This window comes from Micromys minutus (assembly GCF_963924665.1).
Source record: "Micromys minutus genome assembly, chromosome: 6".
Classification (NCBI taxonomy): Eukaryota; Metazoa; Chordata; class Mammalia; order Rodentia; family Muridae; genus Micromys; species Micromys minutus.
Genome location: NC_137975.1, coordinates 19,914,593 through 19,939,024, shown reverse-complemented (window position 1 = coordinate 19,939,024; position 24,432 = coordinate 19,914,593). Strand labels below are relative to the sequence as shown.

The 24,432-nt window shown below is 43.1% G+C and overlaps 1 protein-coding gene across 2 annotated transcripts in view; it reads right to left on the bottom strand.

Moving 5' to 3' along the window:
* Positions 1 to 3,953: 3,953 nt before the first annotated feature.
* The window catches only part of RAB3GAP1 (RAB3 GTPase activating protein catalytic subunit 1), a 61,670-nt gene continuing 41,191 nt past the window's right edge, over positions 3,954 to 24,432 (bottom strand). The window contains exons 16-24 of one of the 2 annotated variants that reach the window (XM_080918034.1): positions 23,145 to 23,199; positions 22,563 to 22,886; positions 16,657 to 16,794; positions 13,381 to 13,608; positions 9,590 to 9,686; positions 9,374 to 9,477; positions 9,015 to 9,130; positions 8,597 to 8,699; positions 3,954 to 5,435 (exon numbers count right to left, since the gene is read on the bottom strand). In XM_080918034.1, the coding sequence (XP_080774160.1) occupies positions 5,202 to 5,435; positions 8,597 to 8,699; positions 9,015 to 9,130; positions 9,374 to 9,477; positions 9,590 to 9,686; positions 13,381 to 13,608; positions 16,657 to 16,794; positions 22,563 to 22,886; positions 23,145 to 23,199 (1,399 nt within the window). In that variant the 3' untranslated portion in view covers positions 3,954 to 5,201. Of the gene's footprint in view, positions 5,436 to 8,596; positions 8,700 to 9,014; positions 9,131 to 9,373; positions 9,478 to 9,589; positions 9,687 to 13,380; positions 13,609 to 16,656; positions 16,795 to 22,562; positions 22,887 to 23,144; positions 23,200 to 24,432 lie in introns of those variants that run through there. The other variant, XR_013975056.1, reaches the window with a different exon arrangement.

Genomic DNA, 24,432 nt, shown 5'->3' with positions numbered 1-24,432 from the left:
TTTATGTACTGGGGTGCTTTGCCTCTTCATGTTTCTGTGCACATTGTGCATGCAGTGCCCTCGGAGGCCAGAAGAGGGCGTCAGTTACAGACTGTTGTAAGCCACCACATGCCTTCCTGGAATCAGAACCGGGTCCTCAGAGAGCAGTCAGTGCTCTTAACTGCTGAGTGCTCTCTCCAGCGCAGTGTTATGCTTTTGATACCATGTCGATGTTCGGTTTGTAGATACTACCTTTACTACAGTCAGACGATGACAGGGTGTGTGCTCTGCAGATTTTGTGTAGTGGGTCCAGATCCTATACAGAAAGGTTTGTAACAAAGAGGCTGAGACTAAGGTACATCCTAGAGGACTTCCCCAACACCGCTGCCCCACTCCAGAGCTCCTTGCTCAGGAGTGCAGGGTGACTAAGGAATTTTATCTCCCCCCGTGAGTGTGTGCACTGGTGGGTGTGGGTGGGTGTGCACACAGGATCAGAGAACAGAGGTCCGTGCTGGCTGTCTTCTTCTGTCCTAGTCCACCTCTTTCCCCAGTACAGGCTCTCACTATGTAGCCCGTGTTGGGAATAAAGACATCTGTGGGAATAAAGACATCTCACACCGTTAGCCCAGTACTTAGGACTCAGAGACGGGATCTCTCTGAGTTTAAGGCCAGCCTGGTCTACATAGGGAGTTCGAGGATAGACAGGACTACATAGAGGCTTTGTTTCAGAAACAAAAGCCATACTGTTGCCAGCTCACCTTAAGTCTCTGAGCCAGGCTTTCTTTCTCACAGCCATCTTGGAGGGCGGCTGGCCAGAGCTTCAGGGGTCTGCCTGACTCAGTCTCGGCAGCTTTCTGTTGGGTTTCAGAGGTTGCACTTTGATCCTTTATCAATAAAAAGGGAGCCGTCTCCCCAGCTCCAGTGATCTGCATTGGACACTGACACCATCTAGGACCCGAGCTTTAGACTCAGTCTCTAGGATGTGTGCATGCTTGTTTGACGTCTCAGGTAGTACAAAATCACGTCCAGAGTTGTGCCAATTACACTCCAGTCAGCTGTGAGAAAGTATCATACTGGAATGTCACCTGACTTACGTGTGCTCCGCTCCTATGTGTAAGATGCAGGCTTCTGCCCAGCTCCTGTGGGTGAGGTAGCACCTCCCCATACCTTGCTCCTGAATTGCTTTTTCCTGATCATATGAAGAGGGGATTTAAAATATCTGCTGTAGACGCCAATCCTCTTTCTGGAAGCACAGCTGGTACTTACCTCCTCATCTCTCCAGCCTGAACTATTTGTAGTTCTTTATGTATCTTGGATATTAATTGCCTGTCTGATGCCTAAGTTGGCAAGAATGGTTTTTCTCATCCTGTAGGCTGTTTTTTCTGGGGAGTAGCTAAGTGGTACAGTGCTTGCCCAGTGTGTAGAAGGCCCTGGGTCTCATCTCTAACACCACAAAAGAAGAAACATCAACAAAAGCCTCTTCACTCCGGTGAGCTTTGCAGTGCGGGCTATGTAAGCCCATGTCAACTCTTAGGACAAGTTTTCATCCATTTTTGTTTTGCTTGGTTTTTTGTTTTGTTTTGTTTTGTTTTTTGCGGGGGGGGGGGGGGGCTCTCTGTATGGCCCTGGGAACTCTGTAGACAAGGGGTCAGGCTGACCTCAAACTGCCTGCCTCTGCCTCCGGAGTGCTAGGATTAAAGCATGCACCATCATGCCTGGCTAGAATAAATTTTTGGGATGGTCAAGTCCTAGCTAAGGAATCCTTGCACACACCTTATCTGGAGGGTGTTTTAAAGCCTAGAGTCCCATCAGACAGCTTCAGGATCTCAAAAAAAGCGAAAAGGAAAGCAGTGAGAATCTTGGAGTGCAATTGTCTCTTGCCCTTCCTGTGACTTATGCTGGTGTTGATGCCTATGGGACAAGTGTCTGGTGTTCCCCAGTGTGGCCTCTGTGTGGCCTGTGGGTTTAGCAGGTTCTCCTTCCCTCCAGATTTATACCATGGGGTGGTTAACGTTCCAGCTAAGTGGTACCTCCTAGGTGCGTTGGTCTCCGGTAAATGGCCGCTGCACTGAGATCTGGATGTCCCAAGGGCCTGTCTTGGTGCTGATCCTGTGGGGGAGAAGCATCTATGGACAGCTAGCATCCCACTTTGGGTGTCAGCCAGATCACTGGTTGGCTTCTGCCTCCGAGCACAGTTTTGTTAGCCAAATGACAAATGATCATTTGTCACAGATTTAACAGTACCTGCAAGTGAACAGAACTGACCCTGCTCTAGGTCTGTCCAGGCCCTTCTCTTGTGGGAATCGGTACATAGATTCAGGATTTAACTTGATAGCATGAGACAAGAGATTGTTTACAGTCCTTCCCTGGAGTAACAGAGAAGGTGTGACGTACATGGACCGGGTGGGTCCCTGCCCAATCTCTAAGCCTTCAGGTCAACCTGGCTACAGTCAGAGAGGCCTGTCCTGCTCCTTCACCAGCCCAGAGTAGTGGAGAATACTATAAAAGTATTTCCATGTCTCGTGTAGGCAAGATACTGCAGGATCGTGCCATTGTGTTACTAAGAACAGTTCTTCCTTACATAACTCTAGCAAAAGGTAAGCCTGTTTTAAGCCAGAATTGGGGTTCATTGATAGTCCTTGCAAGTCACTGTCTACTCAAACTGCCCAGGGGGAGAGGTGGGAGTTTGTTCAATGTCCACTGAGACCATGTGGTGGCTGGAGGAAGCCACCTCTCTTCCCTTAAGCAGAAGTTGTCTAGCATCAGTCTCTGAAGGACAGGTCCCAGCACAGTGACCAGTGCCCTGTCCCACAGTGGCACACAGGTGACTATGGGGCCGCAGAATGTTTGGGGAAGAGAATGGGTAACTTATTCATGGTTGGACAGAGAAGTGACTTGATTTATAACTCATAACCCTGGGGTGTCTTGGGGGTCAGGACGGTTACAGAAAGGCCAAAGGGACAAAAAATCCATCTAAATGGGGTGGGGTGGGGTATCGTTCTACAGACCAGCAGCCAGGGGAACGGAAAGAGGAAAACACCACAGCCTGTGAGCAGACACTAATTCATGTTCACCTCCTTTTCCTCTGCTCGCCCCTGCCCCGTCTGTGTGTTTGTGCCACACCCCTGCTCGTCATGAGACCCCCTTGACCACAAACGTGCCTCACAATGGGTAAAAGATGACAGCCCCACTTCATAGTCACTGGGTGCTTGGATGGCTCCCACGTGTGTCACTCCACCTGCTGGACTGTGCTATCGGGTCACTTTCTTTTCTGGTGCTGGGGACATATCTGCACCTCATTGTTGGTAGGCGAGCACTCCACAGCTGAGTGACAGCCGTTCCCTACGGCCTATGCTACTTGTCATTGTCCTGCAGGACGCTCCTGCAACATTGTTTGAAGATCTTTATTGTGGTGAGTGTTGCGTACATGTGCACGATGTCTGATGCCCAACAGGTCAGGAGAGTGCTGGATCCACCCTGGAACTGCATCAGGGATGGTTGTCAGCCACCATGTGGTACTGAGTTCTGAGACTGGTCCTCTACACGCACAGCAGTGCCGCTGAGATGCTTATTTAAGCTTTCTTATTATAGATGTGTACATGTGTGCCACAGGTCTCAGCCCTGAGCCAGACAAACCCTTCGCCTCACAGTTCACCCGACCATCACTAGTGAAATGTGTGTGGGCTCATGCATGCAGCAGCTCTAAGCACACCTCAGAGTTTTCTATGCTTCACAAGTCATGACTCGTCCCGGGCCAACTACCCTATACTACGGTGGCCTCAGTTCAGTCTTCCCCATCTTCAGGATGGGCAGAGGCAAAAGGGACATCATACAGTAGCTTTATGACACGCTGCAGCATGTGTTCATGTCATCAGTACGGCACAGACAGCGGGCACCTCCCAGTGTCTGAAATGAATAGCAGTAAGACCAAAAAAAAAAAAAGGATAACCATGTGGGAGGCATGACAGAAGCTCTTGGGGAGAAATCACGAGGCGCCAGAGACACCAGTCCGCTTTATTAGATAGAAACAATGCCATTTTAGACCATCCACACTGTAATGATCTGCCATCAACACCCAGAAAAGCGGACAGACACTGACCTGTCTTCTAGCTGCTCTGGCCCTCAGGCCTCAGCCAGTATCTATGGGTTTCTAAGAAGCAAAGCCCAGCACTTCAGAGGAAAGAACACAGAGAAGCCTAGGAGTCGGCCCCTGGCCCTCCTGTTCACAAGCAGACACTCATCTGTGTACATCATACAGATAAATATATATATACTCTTTTTTTTTTTACAAAAATAACACAGGGTTTGTGCAGTTCTATTAATCTTTAAAAATCACACAGGCAGAATTTACAATTCATCATACCCATCTTTTGGATTCAAGTGGGAACTTTAGGTCCCCAAATAATTTACAATCACCAAAAAGAGGTCCTGCAGCAACATACTGAATGGATTCTGAGCTGCACAAAGGACAGTGCCATCACCCCTGCGCTGGGTGCATCAGCCCCAACTGCTCACAGCGCCTCCAGCACACACACCACAGCTCACTAGCTGCACGGTGGCTGTGTGTTCAACATGTGCTCATATGACGTCACTAAACACCATCCCTAGCCAGCAACGCAGAGAAGTAAAGTGCAAAGGCAGGGTGCAACCAAGAGGACCAGGAGACAGACAGAGACACAGAGAGACAGAGAGAGAGAGAGCACTAATCTGCAGCCACATCTCATGTACAGACTGATCAGAAGAAATACATTTGGTTAGTGACATGGAAAAACAACTGAAATTCTAGTCTTTCTCCTAGAATATTCAGATGCTCATCAAATAGCATAATAAAGCTGACCATCTGGTGACTGAATAAACAAAATGTGACATGGCAGTTTAAAACTACAGATTCTGGGACTAAAAGGCTCCACCACCAAGTATCCAGAATGTGAGTTAACAGACACTCTAATCTTGCATATGTGATACTAATAAAGAGAGCCACTAAGTGTTTACACAAATGACTGTCACAGGAGAATGAGCAAACTCTGTCCCCCAAGGTGAGAGGCCTGCTGATGTGTAGTTCCCAACACAGGCCAACTCCCGCAGGTCTTTGACACCTCAAACCTATCTGTCTGGCTCAAGCTTGGTATGAGAGATGCCTCTGGATGCTGGTGTGACTCCTGCTGCTGGTTCGACAAGGTCGTCTCAGGTGTCCATGGCAGGAGCTGCCTCTCATCCTCCCCCTAGAAGAATGAGGTGTCTGAGGAAAAGGCGCCGGCAAGTCTGAAGTCTTCCTTGGTGAGCACGCTGTACATGCGCTGTGGCAGGGCTTTGGAGTACGGAGCAGGCCGTGGCACAGTAGCCCTCAGGATCAGCTCCCGGCCTGCAGGTGGTGGGAAGTCTGACACCAGGGTCTGTCTCCTCTCCTCTGGGCCAGACCTCTTCAGCTCCTCCTCTGGCAGAGCCACTGCAGCAGCCTTGAACAGAACCAAACACCAAATTCAAGAGCAAGTTAGTGGAAAGTTAAGTTGCCTAAGGGCAGTTGGATAAACACAAGAAACACACAATGACCTGCGTTACTTGGAAATGCATTATGTCCGCTTTGTGTTATGATTGCTCAAATGAACAGAAAGGGAAAGCAGAGCTGGAAAGCGCTTGAGCAGTAGTGAGGCAGGCAGAGGCGGGTGGGTGGCTGGCACTCTGCTCTGAAAAGCGAGGGCATCGGGGCTCCTCAGCAATGGTGGAGGTGCACTGGTGCCTGCGTCTCCGCAGCAGTGACTCACGTCCAAGTTAGACATGAACAGGACAGACTTACTCTCACGACTGGAAAGGCAATTTCTGATCTCTGCTCTCAGCTAGTTTTTTCAGATTCTCTTGACAAATTTGAACCAAGAAGACTGGCTTTGAATGCTAGGTGGCTAATGTGACAGTAAGCTAACAGATGGCCACAGCAATGGCCACAGAGGGAAAGTGCTCAAGGTTGAAGGCATTGCTTGTTCATTCAAACTGCGCCAGTGCAGCCAACAGGAGCCTTCAGAATGCAATACTGCCCTCCTTTCATGACTCCACTGCGTGCTTCTTTGGGCAATGGAAACATGAATCACGTTAAGCTGTACAGCCAGAGAGGATGCCAGATCCAGCCGGTTAGAGATGGTTAGTTAAGATGACCTTATGAAGTTAGAGGGATGGGGAAGGACAAAGAACTATGAGGGACATAAGGCCATGTTGTTACCTCATCAGAAGATTCAGTCAGCTTGAGAAAAGGTGAGAAAAGAAACAGTGATGAAAGGGACCAAGGGAGGCGCTTAGGAGCTGGGCAGACTCAAGGGCACATAGGAACAGCATGCACTGTGTGGGCGTGACTCCATCCAAGGATACTGAAGGTGCACAAAACCACATCACAAGACACCAGACATGGCCAGCGCTCAGGCTCATGCATCTGATGGCCCAACGGGTGAAGTGCAGGATCACTTAATGAGAAAATGACTGGAAACCCTCACTCTCTCAAACAAGATGCTGTTTCAGAAGGTGGCTTGGCAGACAAACCATAAATTCAAGGACAGACGTGTAGAAATAATTCAACTTAGCCAGACTGGAACAAAGCAGTCATTTTTGCTGAATTCTATTTAAAAACATACATACCCAAACCTATATAGACTTAGTCAACTTTATTAGTTCAGAATTTTAATATTTTACACTTTGGGTTTGGGGAGCTCATGTGTGCATGTGCCACAGTCCACATGTGGAGGTCAGAGGACAACTTTCTGGAGTGGGTTCTGTCCATTTACCATGTGGGTGCTGGAGAATAAACTGCCCAGCAGACGTGGCAGCGAGTCTTTACCTCCTGAGCAGCATCACTGGGCCTACAGTTTATAATGTTGAAGAAAAGCTCTAATTTGAAACTAATGTGTGCTATAAAAATTCAGATGGGCCTTAAATATAATTAAATCTTTATTTTTTTAGTAAAACTGCTACAAAGTATCTGTTCATCGTGAAAAGTTACATAAATTCAACAGTTCCCTGGAACCAGAGTTAAACACAACCACATACTGGCCATTCCATGGGTCCCTGAGAGCGCTAACCACCAGGTAGAAGAGAGAAGTTAGGCAGTGTGAGATTTACTCACAATCTGAGGCAGACTCCTCCTCTTAGACGTGACAAACAACTTAAGTCCAAACAATAAGGATTACAGCAGCCCGAGTGACGGGCATGTTTTGGTGTTTAAGAAGTAAGTGCTGAAGACTGGAATTATGACTAATCTGGTTTTCTAGCCTCTGTGTAGTTAGGGAAGGACTGAGGAGGCTGCTCCAGTTTAGGGGAATAATTCTGATCACCACAAACAAACAACACTCTTAACTTAAAAACCTAGACATTTCTGATTTTAAAACTTAACTCATGATTTTCTTAAAAGTCAGTAAAGAGTTGAGTCTTCCCTGTTGAGGAAGCTGCAGGAGAGGTGAGGACACTGCCTGTCAGCCTCCGTGTGTCACGATGGTGGGAGAACAGACTCAGAGGAAGACAAAGGACAGCAGTGCTGCCTCCTACAAGGCACTAATTTATAAGCAAATAAGGTAATTTTGTGTTTAGCTTTTAACATTCAGAACAGTGTGTTTGACTGTAATTTTGAGTTTCTCAATAGGGACTATACAACTGTTAGTCCATGTTCTAGTTAGTTTTATGTCAATTTGACGCAAATCACAGTCGTCTGAGAGGAGGGAGCCTCAACTGAGAAAATGCCTACATACAAAACAGCTCTAAAGAAGCCCATAGGGCATTTTCTTATTTACTAATTGATGGGGGGGGGTAACCTGAGCAAGCCACTAAGCAGCACCCCTCCAAGGCCTCTGTATCAGCTCATGCCCAGTTTGAGTTCTTGCTCTGACTTGCTTCAGGGATTTCCTCCCCAAACTGCTTTCGATTGTGGTGTTTTACCACAGCAACAGTAACCATAAGAAAGCCCATGTATGCACCAAGAAAATTCTTACTTGGCAGAAAATGCCTGTCTCAAGGCTGAGCAGGTGTTCTTGTTTCTAGTGTCATCTTGTTCCAGGTCACTGAAAACTGTATTTAGTGCACATCATAATACTTTTGCCTGGATCACCAATATTATTGTGGTGCCCCAAGGAAATAATAGTGTGTGTGTGTGTGTGTGTGTGTGTGTGTGTGTGTGTGTATGTGTGTGTCCGCACATGCACATATATACACATGTGATACACATGTGACTAATCAATTGATCCTTAAATCAAAATAACTTTCTACTTTCATGAATGGAAAGATGATGAAGATAATTCTCCAAACTGGATTTCCTCCTGTGAGGAAGCCTGTTTACACAGTTTTCACAGCCTGAAATCCGTTTCCTTTTAAGACAACCTCTGTTACAGACTAGTCAGAAACAGAAGCTATAAACATTTTCCCATATCATAGCTCTGGCCAATGCTAAAATTCCCCTCCAGCTTCTAGAACAATGGTATGCAAGCCTTAATTTCCACAGTTTAGGTCAGAAATACTCATCACTTTCCTTAACCCAGAGCATCTCAAAACCTCAGGAGCCTGGGAGCCTGTTCCTTTCTGTGCTGTCACCCGGTGTGAGACTCAGAACACCATCCTGGGCCAAGAGTAGCCAAGGACTCTCACATACCCGCTGAGCATTCACAAATAGCTTGTGGATGATTCGGCCAGCATGTCCTCTTCCTGCTCCAGTGACAGATACTTCAGGCTGCTCCAGCAGGCAGCTGACAAACCTAGAGGAGGAAGAGGGAAGGGTCAGGCTGCTGTTCAGGTAACCTCACTGGCAACTCCTCCTAAACCCACCCATGGACAAGTAGCAGTGACAGAATCTCCTGGTGGGAACTTAGCATTTCTGTCTATCATCAGAGGGCAGAATATTTCATTTTGTTGTTTTGTTGCTGGGTCTGCCCTGGCTAACCTAATAGCTATTCAAAGTAACCTCTTGCTTCAGCCCTGCAAGTACTGGGATTAAAGCCATGAGCCACTGTGCCATCCTCTCTCAGCAACAGGCCTCCTGTGGACAAAGCAAATGTCACACGCAGTAGTACCTTTCAAGATCTTCCTTTTCTTCCTCATGCTCACATTTCTCAGTTCCAAATTTGGCCTTCAGGGACCGTGCTCGGGCTATTATAGCTTCCACAGTAGTAATCTGAAGGATGATTTCCTGGTGTAGAAAGGGAGACACAAGCACCGAGAGACAAATGCAAATTTTAGTGTTTTTAGGAGCCAATGAGATGGCTCAGCAGGGACAGGTGCTTGCCACCAAACGTTCATCCTGAGTCACAGGAAGGAGAGAAACAGTTCCTCTGTCCTCTACATATCCCGTGACATGCATGCATACCAACCTAGCCACCCAATAAATAAAAATTTAAAGTAATTATTGCCAGGTGTGGGAACATACACTTACTTCCAATTTCTTGTCCTCGGGATTGGGGAAGTGCAGAACTTTGCTGGAATGAGCTATGATCTGCTTTATAATCTTCTTAACAGAAGGAATGTTTTCCAAACTTTCTATTTATTAAAAAAATAAATAAATAAATAAATCAAAGTTTTTTGGTTAAAAACGAAACCAAAAGCCTTTCTTTGGAAATGCACTTAGGGACTAATCAATTGAGACATTTACCTTCTTCCTTTACCTTGAGAACAGCTGCATGAATCACACAAGGCAGGAGGTGCCTGGCTAAATCTGCAGGCTTCTGCACGGCCAGGTAGTGAAGCACCTGAGGGAGACAGAGGGGACACAGAAATACTGCAGTCGGCATCCCTGGGGCACAGACTCCTGACCTCAGCTTTCTCTTACCTCTTTCCCGGCTAAACGGCAGCTAAGCACTTAGGAACCACAGTAACTGAATTCGTAAACTTTCCAAGTCTTAAATTACACATACCAAGTAGGAAAATGCAGAGAATGAGAACTGTCTGTAAGTCACAACACCAACCTAACAGTTGCCAGCAGCATAATATCAACCTGGTATTTTCTTTAGGGCATCAGATATAGCCACCAATAATAAATGTGTGTTATTTTGTTACTTGATTTTCGCAGTATTTCTAAACATTTTTAGTGATCTTCCACAATCTGTAATTTCTTTTTCATTACAGAGGAGAAACTACTGTTCCCCTGTAAACATAAAGAGACATGTGCACTATGTGGACTCTCCCTGTAGCCATTAGCAGTAAACAGCAGCTCTCACAGTGGGGTCATGAAGATCTTCATGGGCTTCAACACTAAATAGAGGTATCACCCACAACTGTTCACCTTCTGGTCTCTATGTCCATTAAACACAGAAATACAGATGAAATGTCTTAAAAAAACCATTGATGCAAACATGCTTTTGAAATCTGTACATTTATTTCTGTTTTTTAAAATAAAGTTTAATTTAAAAAAATTGGTGTACTTTTTATAGTCTGGTCATTTAACAGTGGTAAACTTGGGAGACAAACGTCTCGGCTTGTCTGTGAGGGACTATCTACCTAAACCAGGATGACTAACATATGACACTGGACCCAAGATAAGGCCAGAGTCCTGACTAAGTAAGAAGAAACTGAGCAGCAGCACTCACTCCCTCTACTTCCCAACCTCCATATGACCTCCCACAGCCAGCTATCCAGTTATCTCCACAGAGATCTGACACAGACACACTGACAAGCCATCTTTCTCACACACTAGGACTTGCAAATTCAATAGTCTGTTTCATTAAGGCATTAAAGCACTAACTCCACAGCGTTTAAACATGAAGCCAGTACTGTTTCCTGGTGTTTTTTTTCCTTTTCAGGCTAGCCTGAGCTGTTTTTATATGCATATTATGAAGAAGAGTTGGCTCATTTAAAGAACACAACTCAGCACTGCAGTACAGTAGTAGTACAGCCTACACCACGCTGAACTGAAATCACTGACTGACTGTGTGTCAGTCCCACTTTTATGTTTACTTTTCCAAATGGACATTAGTATCAACTAGTCTGGATTCCTAACAATACCTTCTGGTATTTTCCTTTTAATTATGGTCAGGTAAAAATTACTTTGATGGTGTTCTATGTGTTCAGGTGTTTTTGAGCTTTTTCTTGAGATTTTAAGTATTTACTATTAAGTTTGTAAGTATTTTATATTCCTCTTCTATAATAATGAGGAAATTAATCTATACCTGACTAGTTATTTATATGTGTAAAATTTCTACTAGTTGTTATATGTTATTGGCCCATTTTGTGATTGGGTAGTTATGAATCTTTTCTCAGACATGAAGATCTTCTGAAGCTTTTTAAGTTCATTATTTCCTGAGAGACTGGAGTTCTTTTCAGAAAGCCCTTACCCGTGCCTATGTATCCTGACTGTTTCTCTAACCTTTCCAACAGTTTCAGAGTCTCGGCTCTTTGATCTATTTGGATTTGATTTTTCTACACAGTGAAAGTCAAGCATCTCGTTTGTTTCATTGTTACACATGTGTATATCCAGTTTCCCTGCACCCTCTCTATCACATCACCAAAGTGTGGTTTATGGGTGTGTTTCTATAGCTTCAATTAAAATTAATCCTTCAAGCATCTTCTACAGAGCTGGGGCAGGGGCCAGGAATTCTGTCAAACTAATTTTTTAATATATTCTTTGAAAATTTTAGACATATAAAAATTGTTTTATCTCATCCACCCACCATTGCCTCCTTGCAGCTCATCCCAGGACCCACCAAACCCACCCCTCCTGACTTCTGATCTATCACTGGAGCTTTGATTTCTCCTTCAATTATGCAAGACTGGGGTGGGGTATAGTAGCCAGGGCTGGCAGAGTCATCGTTTACTGCTGGGTTTTAAGCTATCTGTTGAGAAGTTAGCTATTATTCTTATGGGCCTGCCTTTACATGCATCTTGCCGGTTTTCTCTTTTGCAGCTTTCCTTATACCTTCTCTGTTCTGCACATTTACTGTTAGACTGTAATACACAATGAGCACCTGCTTTGAATTTCTCCAGAGCGAGGCTTACCGGTGGCTCTGAGACTGAGACTTAGTCTTGCCAGGGCTTCAGTCTAGGGTAGAGAGGACTCTCCTAGTAGTGTCTGTACCCTCTGCTGGTGCTGTGTGAACTTTCCCTCCCTCTCCCCTTCTTCTTGTCCTCTTTAAAATGCCTGTAGTGGACAGTGTGTGGTTCTGAACCTACAAGCCTTGATGATGATACTGTCATTGAAAGTTATGACGCTTGAGTAAAAGAAGATGCAGTGTTTACAATTCTAATGTTGCACTTCTGCTTTCAAAGTAGTTTTACATGTCTGTGCCCTGCCTTCTGTACTATGGTGACATCACAGATGGAAACCGCCACCTTCTGCAGTTTCTGCAATGGAGAGTAAGTAGTGGGGACCATCCTCTTTCATCTCTGTGGAGTATTCAATCTTCCCTCTTATTTACTTCTTTATCATCCTTTTTCTACCCCTAAGGGGCTATCATCTCTGCCCTATAGAAAGCCCTGCATTACTTAAAGATGGGATATGTTCTGAGAAATTCACCCTTGATTTCATTATGTATGAACATGAAAGGCTACTTAAGTCAAGCCAAATGATATGTCAGTCACTGGATATAGCCTCTTGATCGATCTAAAGACATGGTGAACAATGAATATCTGAGGCTGCTGTCAGGATAGCAAATGCATTCTAGTCAGTTGTCCAGCATCACTACTAAGTATGATGTACATACATGGATGATATCCAGTACTTTTTATACAGCCGGCAGAACCTCATAGAGGTGTGTAAGAACGCCTTGTCCTTTTGTCCTCTGATGTTCTGATGACTAAAGCATTAAGAGGCAATAAGATGACATAATCTCCTTGGCCCACCCTGGCCTCTGGGGTTCTGTAGATCATCATACAGCATCTAACAATGACAGATTCTCTCCAGTGCTCTCTGTTAGTGTTATGCTGAGGTAGCTCCTCTGTCCCTCCTCCTGACTTTCAGGATTCCTGCCCCCACCAGCCACATCCACAAGCTTGCAGCACCAGAAACACCACTGAAATCTGCATCGTTTCTCTACTTACTGTTAATCTGAAGATCTCTATAAAAATGCTGGAGACATGGATTTAGTCAGTGAAACAATGTGAGGGGGAGTCAGGAACCAGGCAGGGCCACTATTCTCTAGAACCGCAAGCATTTTCTTATGATGTAAAGCTTTGTTGTTTCTCCCTTTTCATTGAAGACTTTAAACAATATTCATGTTCACAGATTCCCATTTCTCTCATTATTTCCCAAGTAAACACTGATGGAATTCTGCGGACACGATCATCTTTAACACAGTGTGATGCCAAAGTTTCACATAAACCACAGCTGTTTTTACAACTAGCTCTAAAATCTTAAATGTAATATTAGGTACAAAAAGCGTACTGAATTTCAATGTTCTGCTTGTTAAGTACAAACTCTCATATCTACAATTTCCTGGTAATTTCCTGTACCTTCTCAGCCTCTCGGGTATCATCAAACAGTCTCCTCTGGCGTCTCGCTGGAACAGGCTTAGCAGTTTCCCAGGCTTCTACCCACATGTTTCTGGGGATCTTCATCCGGGCACTCAGCTCTCCCTTTAGAACCACATTGCCTTTCTCATCAGTCACCTCCTCCTCAATGAAGTCCCTTGGGGAGTACCACCTCACAAAATCTTCCAGAAAGCAGCCTGGATTAGCTGCCTAACATAAAACAAACAAACAAACAAAAATCAGCATTTTCTGACAAACCTAGTGCAAATTATATTCACACTTAAGGCTGAACATCACATTTAAAATAGGAGGTGTTAAAGTGCCAAAAGTGTTTCTCAATTTCACAGGAAAACCAAAAACCAGCTCTTGCTTTTCTTGCTCTTTCCTTCCTGTCCCTTTTCTCCCCATTCCCTTCCCGCAAGGGGGAAAATCCCACCATTTTCATCTGATGACTCTATAAACTTTGTACTATTAACTACTCAGTACTGAACAAAGCAGTAAATAAAAGGAAGTGTAGAGAATTAAATAATGCACAGCACAACCAGAATAACATGGTGACAAAGTCTACCTCTGCGGTTAGGCAATGCCAGAACTGGTGTAAATATTAGCTACCTCCCTCACGCATGTTCTATTCTGTAAACAAATCCAAGGTTTTCATACAAAACTACTTCTATGCTATTAAGGAACTGAAATCTCACTATTATTGTCCAAGTGTCTAAAAGCAAACATTAATGTTCCAGTAACTGCACAACTACCTAGAAATAATATATGCAAAAAACCTTTTATCAATTCTGCTTTCAAACCCAGAAGCCTCACACTGCTTGTGGAGAGACAGGGACTGTTGTTTCTTCAGGTACTCAGTGTTATTACCAGGGCACTAAGGATGGCCATGTCCTACTGTTGGTGAGAATATAGTCTGTTTCAAGTGTGATGGCTAAACTCATGAGGCTTAGCAGCACCATTCTTTTTTTTTTTTTTTTAAGATTCATTTATTTTTGTATATGTGAGTACACTGTCATCACTGTCTTCAGACACACCAGAAGAGGGCATCAGATCCCATTACAGATGGTTGTGAGCCACCATGTGAGTGCTGGGATTTGAACTCAGGGCCTTTAGATGAGCAGTCAGTGCTCTTAACCACTGAGCCATCTCTCCAGCCCAGCATCACTCCGAGGAAACCTAAGGAACCAGAAGAAAGTTATTCACTAATTGTAGAACCCATTTTTGTTGTTTTTCCTGAGCGCTAGGAATTGAATCTGGATCCTCTAGAAGAACATCCAGTGCTCTTAACTGCTGAGACATCTCTCCAGCCCCAGAGGATCCACTCTTGTAAGGCTGTTCCATGGTTTATGACAGTGACGAGGATTATGCACAAAGGTCTGGATCCTACCCAGGCAGCATACCAGCTGATTTGTAAAGGCAGTAAGCTTGACAGAAAGCGATATTCAACTCCTATGTTACAGACCAGTGAAGACTTTGTACCCCAAGTTCTTAATAACATGCCAGGCAGGACAGACACCTCAGCCATGGCTTATCCTCTTTTACCATTAAAGGGTTTATTATATTATAAGGGTGGCCCAGAATAAGCCCTGAGGCACCATCCATGACCCACTCCTCTGGGATCTATAAGCAGTTCTTCAGAAAGGGAAAGGCGACTCATAAGTTTAGGGCAACCACTTACTTTTAAGCCATCTATCCCACATAGCTGTATTCCTAAGAGCCACTATACACATGCCTCTATTTCTGGATAAAAGAGTCATAAATTTGTAGGTGCCCAGCTTAGTCCAAAAGCATTTGATGAACAGCAGTTCTGCTAGTGCACAATGTGAAAAGAGCGGCACCATCTGTCGTCTCTTCTGGACAGGTGTGCACAGACACACCGAGAGGAAGGACTGACTGCACTGGAGGTCTTCCACAACTGCTGACCCCCTTCTTTTTGGTTTTATCCACAGAGCCTTTGGTTTCTCTTCATCCACCAAGTCAACTGTTTTAATACCGCACAGCAGAGTGAAAGTCACCGACTTCAACATATTTGACAGGTCTTACAGGAAGATAAACAGATTTAAAAAAAAAAAAAAAAAGAGGCTTCCTGTTATCACTTAGCCTTCTAGCAGGTAGAGAAGGAAGTGGAAAAAGTAATCATGCAGGGTTCGTGTTTAAAAAGAAAAAACAGAGCATGCTGCAGAGCACAGATGTGGACTCAGAAGGGCTCTGCACCGGGGACACAAGCTCCTGTGAACTGGAAAGAAGCTCAGGCCTGGAAGTCTCAGAAGTTCATGTGCAGAGAGCGAAGGCATCACCCACCGGCCTCCCTTCTGAGTTGTTTGTCACTCAGGTTGAGTACACTTTTCAAAATACATGGAAGTAGGAGTGTTTTGAATTTTTTTAGGTTTCTGAATTTTCAAATACACAAACTAAGCTTTGACTCAAGTCTAAACCTGAAATTCAATTACTTTGCATGCATACTGCATATAATGACTTAAATAATTTTGTATAGGAAACAGTCTCGTTACAGTGTCAGGTACTGGGGCTGGAAAGTCTGCTTGGCAGTTAAGAGCACTACTTGCTCTTCCAGAGAACACAGGTGCAATTCCCGGCACCAACATGGTGCACAGATGGTGCAGGCAGAAACCCACACATAAAATTTAAAAGTTACCGATACTGAGTCATACAGTATCTTAGGGTTAAGGACACTCAAATGCAACTGTTTTCTGAATGTGGGGTGTTGTACACCCAAGTCTTCATACAAGCCCAAAATAACCCCTCCAGGTAGCAAAACCCCACTCTTCCAAAATACTGACTTTTCTGAGAAAGTTTCCATACCTGCTCAACTGGTCAACCACTTCCCTCCGACCTTGCATCCCTTGAAGACTAGTTAGTTATACAGAAATCTTCTCTCATAACCTCAATAGACTAACTACTGTATCACCCCTACCTACTCATAGTGCATGGTACACATTTGTTGCATAAAATAATCCACATTTAAATCCCTAAAGTTCTCATTGCCTTAAATTGGCTAAGCACACAAAGAAAAAAAAATCTCTAACGCACAGAACATTCAATTCTCAACTTTGGGAAGCAGGTTGACTTTCTTTTTCGGACCTAAAAAGTGAGTCTGACAGGTCCTTTGGGGGCTGGAAGAAGTGTTCTGTAACAAGTGATAAATCCAAAGACACAGCCTTCATGTCACTCTATGGTGGTGTTCACAGCTCCATCCCGGAACAGCTAGAGACAGGCCAGAGCTCTGCAGGTACCCACCTTAAAAGACTCCATGTCTGAGAGGAGACAGGCGCTCTGCATGCGTGCACGGACGTGCGCCCCCTCAGCAGATGTCCCTAACTTTGCTAAGACCTCAGACTGCTCTTCCAGCAGATCTTCTGTCATGGGTGCTGGTTCCTGTGATGCACAAAAGGACAAAAGTCACCAGAGGCTCTTCAGAGACACAGCAGGACCATAACCAGGATAAAACGTTGTTTCTGCTTATACAGCAATAGCATACACATTTGAAAGAATGTAAAGAAATGCAGACTTTAACAAATTACATGAGCCTCTACTGGAGCGCCACACTTCAGAGCAGAGGCCCTAACTAACCAGCAATAGTAAGGAGCCACTTTTTAGTGTCCTATAGCTCTGAAGTCACAGGATAGAAGGGAAGGAATAGAAAAACCACTAAGTAATAAACATGAATGAACCAAAATAAAACTATGCTGAAAGGAATCACCCATATAAACACATACCACAGCTGGGCACAATGGCACACACCTGTAATCTAGCACGTGAAAGGTGAAGACTAAAGGACTGAGGGTTTAAGATCATCCTCCCCATCACAGTGAATTCAGCACCAACCCTGGCTACATGAAACCTGATTCAACTGTCTCCTTTCTACTCAGTATCAAAAGCCAAGATCAATTCTGTCCTAGTTAGGTTTCTGTTGCCATGGCAATAATAACCAAAACCAACTTGAGGAAAGTCAAAGCAGATACTCAGGACTAGAACTTGGAGGCAGGAACTAAAGCTAAAGCTATGGAGGGAGGTTATTTGCTGCTTTCTCTCTGTGCCTTGGTCAGCCTTCTTTATACAACCGCCTACAGACAGTCCCATCCAGTGGGCTTCCTGACATCAATCATTAACTAAGAAAATGCTCCTTGGACTTGCCTAGAGGCTAATATGATGGAGGCAATTCTTCCAGTGAGGTTTCTTCTTCCCAGGTGTCTCTTCTTTGTCTCACATTGACAAACACTAATCAGGACAATAACTGAATTAGTCTATCAACATATAATACAAATGGTTTCATTTGTTATTTCTTTTATTATAGTATGTGAACCCATAACACATCAAGTGAAGTGAATTACATAAAAAAGTCACACTGCTGGTGAGGATACAAATCCGGTCAACCCCATATAAATACATTCGGTTCATACTTATACACTTAGTTTAAACCTATACACTTATGCACTTAGAGACTTAATACTTAGTTTAGTAATAGCTACTGAAACATTTCAAGATATATAAACTAGCCAATTCACAGGAAACCCTGCTGAGGGACCACCGATGGATGCTTAGGCTCATCAAAGGTCAGGAAGCACTTGGGAAACAAGATCAAGCAGGTCTCTAATAGTTTGGGACAAGCTTATCTACAAGTGAGTTAAGTGACTTGGAGAGTAGCCAAGGCTACACAGGCATCACTTTCTTAAAAAAAAAAAAAAAGAAAAGAAAAAGAAACAAGATCCATATCAGTGACCATAGTGATGACCATGATATGGACTGGAAACATAGTTTATGAGAGTAACATAGTCACTTGCACCTTTTGTTAGAAACAGCAACCATTTCTGGGAAAAGGGGGCTTGGTTGCTTTGGGAAACTTAGGCTAGCATTTGATTTTTGTATCTTTAGGACAGCTGAACAGAACATACACTAAAGGATGCTACAATGAAGAGATGAGAGAGAACTGGAAAGAAACTGTAGACAATTAGTGTGGAATTCCTCAGACAAGATACTCTGATGGAATTTTTGGGGTCACTTAAGTATACTATCAATCATCTGCAAATAGTGATATTTTGACTTCTTCCTTTCCAATCTGTATCCCTTTGACTTCCTTTTGTTGTCTAATTGCTCTGGCCAGGACTTCCAGTACTATATTGAATAGGTATGGGGAGAGTGGGCAACTTTGTCTAGTCCCGATTTTAGTGGGATTGCTTCAAGTTTCTCAACATTTAGTTTGATGTTGGCAAAGTGGCTGGATATAAAATTAACTCAAGCAAATCAGTAGCTGTCCTCTACTCAAAGGACAAATGGCTGAGAAAGAAATTAGAGAAACGACACCCTTCAAAATAATCATAAATAATATGAAATACATTGCTGTGACCCTAACCAAGCAAGTGAAAGATCTGTATGACACGAACTTCAAGTCTCTGAAGTATGAGATTCAGAGATGAAAAGATCTCTCATGCTTATGGATTGGCAGAATTAATATAGTAAAAATGGTCATCTTGCCAAAAGCAATCTACAGATTCAATGCAAACCCCATCAAAACTCCAACTCAATTCTTTAGAGTTAGGAAGAGCAATTTGCAAATTCATTTGGAACAACAAAAACCCAGGATGGCAAAAACTATCCTCAACAATAAAAGAACTTCTGGGAGAATAATCATCCCTGACCTCAAGCTGTATTACAGACCAGTTGTGATAAAACCACATGGTATTGGTACAGAGACAGGCAGGTAGATCAATGGAACAGAATTGAAGACCCAGAAATGAACCCACACACCTATGGTCACTTGATCTTTGACAAAGGAGCTAAAAACTTTCAATAGAAAAAGGACAGCATCTTCGACAAATGGTGCTGGCTCAACTGGCAGTCAGCATGCAGAAGAATGCAAATTGATCCTTTTTATCACCTTGTACAAAGATCAAGTTCAAGTGGATCAAAGATCTTTACATAATACCAGGAACACTGAATCTAATAGAACAGAAAGTGGGGAAGAGCTTAGAACTCATAGGCACAGGGTAAATTTTCCTGAACAGAACACCAATGGCTTATGCTCTAAGATCAAGAATCGACAAATGGGACCTCATGAAATTGCAAAGTTTTTGTAAGGCAAAGGACACTGTCAAGAGGACAAAATGGCAACCAACAAATTGGGAAAGGATCTTTATCAATCTTACATCTGATAAAGGGCTAGTATCCAATATATACAAAGAGCTCGAGAAGTTAAGACTCTAGAGAATCAAATAATCCTATTACAAAATAGGGTACAGAGCTAAATAAAAAATTCTCAACTGAGGAATATCAAATGGCTGAGAAACACCTAAAGAAATGTTCAATATCCTTAGTCATCAGGGAAATGCAAATCAAAACAACCCTGAGATTCCACCTCATACCAGTCAGAATGGCTAAGATCAAAAACTCAGGTGACAGCAGATGCTGGCGAGGATGTGGAGAAAGAGGAACACTCCTCCACTGCTGGTGAGGTTGTAAACTGGTACAATCACTCTGGAAATCAGTCTGGCGCTTCCTCAGAAAATCGCAAATAGTACTTACTACCTGAGAACCCAGCTATACCACTCCTGGGCATATACCCAAAAGAAGCTCCAACATCTAGCATGGACACATGTTCCACCATGTTCATAGCAGCCTTATTTATAATAGCCAGAAGCTGGAAAGAACCCAGATGTCCTTCAACAGAGGAATGGATACACAGAAATTGTGGTACATTTACACAATGGAGTACTACTCAGCTATTAAAAACAACAATTTCATGAAATTTCTAGGCAAATGGATGGAACTTAAAGCTATCATCCTGAGTGAGGTAACCAAGTCACAAAAGAACACTCATGGTATGTACTCACTGCTAAGTGGATACTAGCCCCAAAAGCTCAGAATAACCAAGAAACTATTCACAGAACTTATGAAGCTCAAAGAGAAAGAAGGCCAGAAGGTGGATGCCTCAGTCCTTCTTAGAAGAAAGAACAAAACACTCATAGGAGGAAATACAGGGACAAATACAGAAGTAGGGATTGAAGAAAAGATCATCCAAAGACTGCCTCACCTGGGGATCCACCCCATATGCAGCCACCAAACCCAAGCACTATTGCAGATGCCAAGTAGTGCTTACTGGCAGGAATCTGATAAGGATGCCTCCTCAGAGGCTCTGCCAGAACCATACTGATAGAGAAGGATGCTTACAGCTAACCAGTTGACTGAATATGAAGGAGCTACAGAAAGAACTGAAGGAGCTGAAAGGGTCTGTAAACCCCATGGGAAGAACAAAATTATTAACTAACCAAACCCACCACAGCTCCTAGGGACTAAAACACCACCCAATGAGTTCTTATGGAGAGACCCATGGCTCCAGGTAGACACACAGCAGAGGATATCATTGTCTGGCATCAATAAGAGGAGAGGACTTTGATCCAGTGAAGGCTCGTTTTCCCAGTGTGGGGGAATGCCAAGGCGCTGTCTCCTCTGGGAGACAGAGGTTGGGAGAGGAAGTACCTTTATGGAGGCAATGGAAGGGAGAGGGGGAATGGAATTGGCAAAAAGCGGATAACACCTGAAATGTAAATTCAGAGAATATCCAGTAAAAATAAGAAAGCAAGCTGAGCAAGCCAGTAAGCAACTCTATGACCTCTGCATCAGCTCCTGCTTCCTGACCTGCTTGAGTTCCAGTCCTGACTTCCTTTGGTGATGAACAGCAATGTGGAAGTGTAAACTGAATAAACCCTTTGCCCATCCCCAACACTCCCCCCAAAAAAAGGTAACATAAAATGTAAGTAATTTCAGTGCTAGAACCTTACTGTAATTTGTTGCTAAACTACCATGGCTATAGTGTGTCAGCACATACTAAGCATTCCATCTATACCTATGAAAGGAGAAGGAGTGTGAGAATTACTATTCTTTACACTTTAATTCACCACTGGTGAGAATGTAAAACAGGTGCAACCTGTTTAAGGGAACTTGATAACACTGATCCACTTACCCAGTGGAGCAATTTTTCTTATGTAAATGATAGCAGGGACTCAGGATATAGAGCAAACTTTGCAAATGACACATGTTGATTGGCAGGAATAATTAAATAAGCTGTAGAATTTCTGCAGGTTAGAGTAATATGCAGCAATTACAAATGACAGATGTACATTTAGTGGCGTGGGGTGATCATGTTGACAGGATAAACGAGCTGCACATCAGTGCGCACATTCAGAAATAAAACCAAATGATACTATCAATATGCACACATAAAAGCAAAGGAATAAGTGTAAAAGAATAAACTATTAATAACAGTTACTTCTGAGGATAAAAGATGACTCAATGAGCAGTAGCCTGCTTTTTGTTAACATAAGTATTCACACATCATGTATGCAAAACGAACCACCAAAACTGAACTGTTCTTTCCTAGACTCTGAGTTGCTATCCTGATGGTATAAATGGTGTTTAAACATATTTGAAGAGATTAAAAGCAGCCCTAACTGAAGGATGATTACTTTTCTTCTTCCATTTTATATTCTGGAGTACTCCAAGCATTTCATTTATACCTATGCAAATACAGTTTAAGAACCAATAATTCCACAAGGCTCAGGGTCCACTGTGGAGGAGGAGCACAGCTTGTAGAAATGACACAGCACTGCACTCATAGATTCACAGCAGCTGGAGCTGCCTGCAGAAAGTCAAGCCAGTCAACAACATTCCAACATGGAATGGAAAGGGGTTCATAAGCCCTGATGTGTGGCTAAGGAGCCATGGACAGATAATGGCTTCCAATGAGTAGAGACTCAGTTTTCTGCTCCTAGTAGGCCAACCATGCTGGAAGGGAGGGCCCCATACCAAGGAGTGTATGGGGGAAAAATTGGCATTGATGGGCTATTTTTAAAAAAGGAGGACACAAAGTTAGGGAAGACAGGGGATGTACAGACTCTAAGTGAAGTCACGGGGGAAGGTGAGGCTAAGTATGATCAAAATACATTGCATAGAATGAATGAATGAATCAGCTTATATAATGTTAGTACTGTCTACTAAGGCTTCAAACAATTTCAGGCTGGCAGACCTGAAAGCTCCAAACCTACACAAAGACTTTAAACAATCTCTCCTACCAAAAGCAACCATCTCCTACTAGGAAGGAGCTGATCAACAACAAACAGCAGCTGAGTTTGAAGTCTTGGTGCACCTACCTGGGTCACCGGGATGTAGAGAGGCTCTCCATTATGTAACAGTGTGAGTTTCCCGTGCTGGTGCAGCCGTCCCTCTGGCTTTAAGTTTGCCGTCTCCTTGGGACCTCCCTTCTTACCACTCTCCTGTCCATTCCTTTTAAGGTCTTCAGTATCACTGAGGCATTCAAAAAACTCTTCTTCGCTATCACTCCAGGAATCCCAGGACTTCCCTACTTCTCCCTTTTCCTTCTCTGTATCTCTGAGAAGGTCCGGGCCTATATCTGAAGGGCTCGTCTTCTTCCCTTCATCACGCGCTTTCTTCCTCTCAATACAACAATTTAACATCTGAAGAAAACAAATAACATTTATGGCTGAATTAGAGAAAAGCAATGTGTACCAATTGCTTCAGCATTTCTACTCTTTCTCAAGACAAATTACAGAGATTGTAAGCAATCTATAAGCAGCACAAGGAAAATAGCCTATATAAGTCATTCCTACACTTAAGTGTGAAAGTAAGGTTCAAGTTTTGCACATATATAGATATATACATATATGTGTAAATTATGTAAAAGTATGTGTGCATACGCTATAGAAAATCGTTACCTGTAGTTTCTGATGTAGTAAACAACATCTTAGATCTGGTGGTCCACTTGCTAATCTAGCAAATAAGAAAAAGAAAGCTCCGTTTTAGTAAAATCATCAGAAAGTCTACTTATACATTGCCAATTTTTTTTTAACTATATTGTTAAGAAACCAAAACTAGAGTTCCATACTTAAGAAACCCAGGTTCCAGAAGGGTACACATGATTAAAAGTTCAACTTTATTTTATCCTATCTCAAAATCAACATCAAATATATTTTTAAAAATGTGAAATATAAGGGCAAACTCATAACAGCTTCCAAGCTAGTTAGAATTGTGAGTCTAAACTCACCACAGGAAGTAGCTAGTGTACAGTCCTTGTGTGCATATCACACAAACTAAACTCATCTGTGTATTCACCTTCTGACTGTATATAGGTGGATTTTCATTATACAAACCAAAGTCTCTCTCTCTCTACTTTCACTTTCTCTCTCTACCTCCAGTGAGGCCCTGGACTCCCTCCGGTTCTAAATCACTATATTCCTTCAGTCAGTGTGCTTCTGCATGCCAATGAGTTCCAGAGCAAAACAGGAACAGCCAAGAGAGAATCCAGATAAACAGAGACTGGCAAACATCCTACACCAAACACTTTCAGGTCAGTGTCCATTAAACTAGTCAGAGCATCCTCTCCTTAACATGGGTAGACAGCACTGGCCTAGCAGTATTGGTATTCATGCACAGTTAAGAGTCTATTCAATCAGTGAAATGTCAATATAAAAAGATTTCAGACTGGGGCTGGAGAGATGGCTCAGTAGTTAAGAGATCCACTTCCAGAGGCCTTGAATTCAATTTCCAGGAACCACATGGTAGCTTACAACCACCTGTAATGGAACCTTCTGGTATGTCTGAAGATAGTGACAGTATATTCATATAAAATAAATAAATCTTAAAATAAATTTTTAAAATATTCTAGATTATGTTTAGTACCTGAAATTATAGTGTGCTTTAAAGGTATTTTCCTTCAAATAATAAAGTATATGTACAGATGATTTAAGAAATACAAAGAAGAAACAAAATAACAAAAAAAATGTACTTTCATACTTGGGAAAACTATTAATACTTGACTATATTTCTCTTCAATCTTTTCTACACCTACATATCAGCATAACTGAAAGCATTTGGTTATGCATTACCATAACTAACGACTGAAACAGCTTCTATGACTTAATCTTCTTTGTTTGCAGGGCTTAACCATGTAGTTCTACCTGGCCTGAAACTTGCTATGCAGAGCACACTGAGCTAGAATTCACA